Source organism: Colobus angolensis, unplaced genomic scaffold, assembly GCF_000951035.1.
Source record: "Colobus angolensis palliatus isolate OR3802 unplaced genomic scaffold, Cang.pa_1.0 Scaffold168, whole genome shotgun sequence".
Taxonomy (NCBI): domain Eukaryota; kingdom Metazoa; phylum Chordata; class Mammalia; order Primates; family Cercopithecidae; genus Colobus; species Colobus angolensis.
The window spans coordinates 5,426,831-5,431,935 of NW_012114799.1; the positions used below are offsets into that span (position 1 = coordinate 5,426,831).

Below are 5,105 nucleotides of genomic sequence, written 5' to 3' on the forward strand. Positions count from 1 at the left end.
GGCCTCCCAAAGTGCTGGGATTACAGGCTTGAGCCACCGCGCCCGGCCCTTTTTTTTTTTTTAAATAAAGATCCTTCAAGCCATTGAATATATATTGGCTTTATTTAACAAAATCAGTGTAATCAAACTCTAATATTGTGGTACATTTGTAAATTAAGAACCTTTTATGCCTGTGTTGTTTCTATCTTAGAAACTGTAGAAACTAGAGAGTGGCAATACAGAATTGTGTTCATGTGATTTCATTTAGATGATATAGAAAACAGAATTGAAAGATACACTGTTTACTGAATGCCTACTATACTAGATCCTTTAGTTGTGCTATCTCATAATAGAAATAATACCTCCTTTGTAATGGAGGTGGTGTTTCCATTTTTTCTGGTAAGAAGCTAAGGAGCCTCAGAATAGTCACTTGTCCAATATCACATAGATAGATGGCTGATATCACATGTAGGTACCTTAAGCTCCAAAGCTCTCACTTTTTCTAATCCATTGCATCTCACTGCCATCCTGCCTGATTTTTACTTAGTTCTACCTGAGGTAAACTGTGTTACTCTTTCTATATCAAATGCCCATCCTTATGTGGAAAGTTTCTTTTTCATAATTGAACCTTTTCATAATTCAGTGCATCCAGCCTACAGTACGTACATTTACAAATGCTAGCCAGAAGCAATAGCTAACATAATAAAGTGGTAATGCTGTGGCTGACAGGAAAGCCTGTTGGCAGTGTTAGCTTATTTCTGACTGTTAATGCTTTAAAAGTTTATGGAGGCTGCTGGGCACGGTGGCTCACGCCTGTAATCCCAGCACTTTGGGAAGCCAAGGTGGGCGGATCACTTGAGGTCAGAAGTTCGAGACCAGCCTGACCAACGTGGTGAAACCCCATCTCTCCTATATAGCAGGTGTTTAAATACAAAAATTAGCTGGGCATGGTGGCACATGCCTGTAGTCCCAGCTACTCAGGAGGCTGAGGGAGGAGAATTGCTTCAACCTAAGAGGCAGAGTTTACAGTGAGCCAAGACTGCACCAGTACACTCCAGCCTGGGCAACAGAGCAAGACTTCATCTCAAAAAAAATAAAGTTTATGGAGGTTGAAAACATAAACATTTGCAAGCCTTTGAAAAAAAACCTTTTTCTTTTGAAATTGTCTTTCAAATTTTAGGTTTCACTGCCTCAAGGTTCTCAAGGAATTCCCCATCAGACTTACCAACAGCCTGTTATGTTCCCTAATCAGTCTAATCAAGGATCTATGACCACAACGGGAATGCCTGTTTACTATAGTGTCATTCCACCTGGTCAACAAAATAATTTAAGGTGAGTATGACTAAGTAACCTAATCTTCCAGCTTCTTGTTTACCAGGATTTTGGTCTGTTGCTAGTTTTGAAGTTGACTAAGGGGCATTACTTGAGACCATTGTCTAATGTAGAATAGAAAAAAACTATAATACAATATACTTTTTAAAATATTTCTTTCGGCCGAGTATGGTGGTTCATGCCTGTAATCCCAGCACTTTGGGAGGCCAACGCTGGTGGATCACCTGAGGTCAGGTGTTCAAGACCAGCCTGGCCAACATGGTGAAACCCCGTCTCTACTAGTAAAACAAAAGTTAGCTGGGCAAGGTGGCGTATGCCTGTAATCGCAAGTGCTCAGGAGGCTAAGGCAGGAGAATCGTTTGAACCTGGGAGGCAGAGGTTGTAGTGAGCCAAGATTGCACTGTTGCACTGTAGCCTGGGCAAGAAGAGTGAACTTCTGTCTCTAAAAAATATATGTATATTTCTTTCAGTAAAATCATTACAAGGAAAGCAGTCCATATAAAACCTAAAGGCAAGTCAAATCTCTCTTGTGCCCAAAAATTAGTCCAATCTTCTGTTACTCACACAAATGGAGTAACAGTTGGCCATAGACTTCGGAGATGGGAGTGTAATATTTAAAGTTTTTATAGCGGTCTGGAAAAATTGTATTTCCTGTGTATAACTTGAGCAGTGAAATATCTTGCTGAAATATTTCAGACTTTGGGAAGCTTATTTTTCATCAGTAAGGGGAGGGAAGGCATATAAGAGAATTAAATGATAGTAGTTCTATATTAAAGCAAGTTATGAAGTATTCCATAAGCAGAAATGTCTCTGACAAGCCATGTTTTGAAAATACTAATCTTTCATTGAACTGAGTCCCTTCAGTTCATTGTTCAGAATGTATTACCAAACCATTGTTCATTTATTCTCGTGGCATCCCTGTGTTACCAACCAAGTCCATTCTGCCTGCATATAGCAAGCCAATCACTGTGACAGTGGGTTTTGCAAAAGAGAAAAGATTTTATTCACAAGGCTGCTTGTGAAAGGAGATGGGAGAACAAATCTCAAATCTGCCTCTGAAAATAGGGCCTGTGGGTACTTAGGGAACAGAAAGTAGGGTGGTCTAAAGTGTGAGAAAATGTGATAGGTGGGTAGGAAAGGTGATTGGCAGATTGGAAAGATGAGGTAGTTGGGGTTTCTGCACAAGCATAATCAAGCTACATGGTTCTTCATAGGACGTGTGTGGAGAAAATGGGGTTAGCATGATCTGAAGGTGGAGTTTTAGGCCCTCTGATGCCAAAAGGTTACTCTCTGGGCACCTGTGCAGGCCTAGTTGAAGGATTCGTGATGATCTCAGCCAGCTTGGATTGGACATGAGTTGCCCCCTGGATCCTGAAAAACAGCTTTAAACACCTGTTATATAGTTAACCACAGTCAGAAATGTTATCTGTAAGGAAAATGGTGGGAGTTTAGTTATATATTGCTTGGCCACGTGACTTGCTAGTGGGAGTTTTAAGATTAGCTAAAAGTATTGACTAAAAGCAAGCAAAGCCAGTTAAGTTTGGCAGGCTGATTAGGTTAGCCCTCTGTTTAGGTTGCGAGAGGGGCAGCTGTTCTCCTTTAAAGAATGGGGGCCTAAGTTACCATCACTTGTAAGAGGCTTTTAGGCCAGGGGCGGTGACTCACACCTGTAATCCCAGCACTTTGGGAGGCAGAGGCGGGTGGATCACTGGAGGTCAGGAGTTCAAGACCAGCCTAGCCAACATGGTGAAACCCTGTCTCTACTAAAAATACAAAAAATTAGGCCGGGCGCGGTGGCTCACGCCTGTAATCCCAGCACTTTGCAGGGCCAAGGCGGGCGGATCACGAGGTCAGGAGATCCAGACCATCCTGGCTAACACGGTGAAACCCCGTCTCTACTAAAACTACAAAAAAAAAAAAATAGCCGGGCGTGGTGGCGGGCGCCTGTAGTCCCAGCTACCCGGGATGCTGAGGCAGGAGAATGGCGTGAACCCAGGGGGAGGAGCTTGCAATGAGCAGAGATTGCGCCACTGCACTTCAGCCTGGGCGACAGAGCGAGACTCCGTCTCAAAAAAAAAAAATTAGCCAGGCATGTTGGTAGGCACCTGTAATCCCAGCTACTCAGGAGGCTGAGGCAGAGGTTACAGTGAGCCAAGATGGCGCCATTGCACTCCAGCCTGGGCAACAAGAGCAAAACTCTGTTGCAAAAAAAAAATAAGTTGTTATCATTCAGTTATGGTTACAGATGGTATTTGGGGGTGGAGAAGGGATTGACATACTTTGTTGCACTAGAAAAGGGGGGCTTGGTTCTGAGTTTATCAGAACTCCCCCAAGAGGAACTCACATATTTTCCCTCTCCTTCCATCTTTATGGCTGCCAGTGTTTCAGTGCATGATAGAGGAGGCCCAGGCTTTTTTTTTTTTTTGAGACAGAGTCTAACTGTGTTGCCCAGGCTGGAGTGCAGTGGTGCAAGCTGTGCTCACTGCACGCTCTGCATCCTGGGTTCAGGTGATTCTCCTGCCTCAGCCTCCCAAGTATCTGGGATTACAGGTATGCGCTACCATGCCCCACTAATTTTTTTTGTTTGTTTTTTTAATAGAGATGGGGTTTTACCATGTTGCCAGACTGGTCTCGAACTCCTGACCTCAAGTTATCCTGCCCGTGTAGACCTCCCAAAGTGCTGGGATTACAGGTGTGAACCACCATGCCCAGCCTGGCCCAGGCTTTTTAAATGGCACATTGATTGTGAATCTCTCAGGCAACCTTGCAATTTTATATCTTATTGAGTCCCAGCTCCTTTGAGGCAAAACCACTACACAGTGAAAATAGAAATATGTACTTCATTAAATTTCCCATTTGTTGTATGAGTTTAAATTTTATAAATAAGGAAAAAATACTCCGAATCTGAGTTTTTTACCCTGATAAATCTAAGTTTGGGATCTAGAAGGCCAATTCAGTTTCCAAACTGTCAGAGGCAGAAATCTGTGCTAAAGTAGGGTGAAATGAGGAGTGAGGAAATTCATGAATTATCTACTTTTTGAACAAAAGTTTAATTTTTTATTTATCAGAGAATAGTACCAAAATTATCACTTCTGTGTGAGGCAGAGGCTGAGAGATGGGTACTCAGTCATCCTTTGTAGGCCTGCATACTGGGAGGAACGGCTTTCATGCGGGAAGGGTATCAAGCCTATAAGAACCTATTTAAGACGGCTTAGGCTTTCACACTTTTTCACGTTTGTTAGACTTGTCAGTCCCTTGAAACAGAAAAGATTTTGTGTGCTTGATTTGTGAGAGAGCTAGCCATAAGAGTGTGGATACAGGTGAGAGAGCATAATTATGTTCCTGCCTCTATAGTGAGCCTTATTTTAAAGGTAAGGGCAGAATCCAAAAGCTGTCAAATGGGTGCTGATGAGTACACTTTGGAAGCATCCTTGGTTTTAGTCCCTGGGCCTGCTTCGCAAAGAAAATAAAAAATTTGAAGAGCTAGCCTTGGCCTGAGGGATAGCCTAGAGCACAGAAATTAAAAGATAGATGAGATTCTCCAACAACCTCCAATGTGAATCTTGATTAAAAGTCTTTGGTGCTGGGCATGGTGACTCATGCCTGTAATCCCAGCATTTTGGGAGGCTGAGGCGGGTGGATCAGTTGAGGTCAGGAATTCAAGACCAGTCTGGCCAACATGGTGAAACTTCAACTCTACTAAAAATACAAAAATTAGCCAGGCATAGTGGCAAGCACCTGTAATCCCAGCTTCTCAGGAGGCTGAGGCAGGAGAATCACTTGAACCTGGGAGA

General features: G+C 42.9%; 1 protein-coding gene across 4 annotated transcripts in view; it reads left to right on the forward strand.

Moving 5' to 3' along the window:
- The window catches only part of R3HDM1 (R3H domain containing 1), a 200,677-nt gene that overhangs the window by 153,051 nt on the left and 42,521 nt on the right, over positions 1–5,105 (forward strand). For all 4 annotated transcript variants that reach the window (XM_011937729.1, XM_011937730.1, XM_011937728.1 and 1 more), the window contains one exon: positions 1,160–1,311. In XM_011937729.1, coding sequence (XP_011793119.1) covers positions 1,160–1,311 — 152 coding nt within the window. The remainder of the gene's footprint in view (positions 1–1,159; positions 1,312–5,105) is intronic.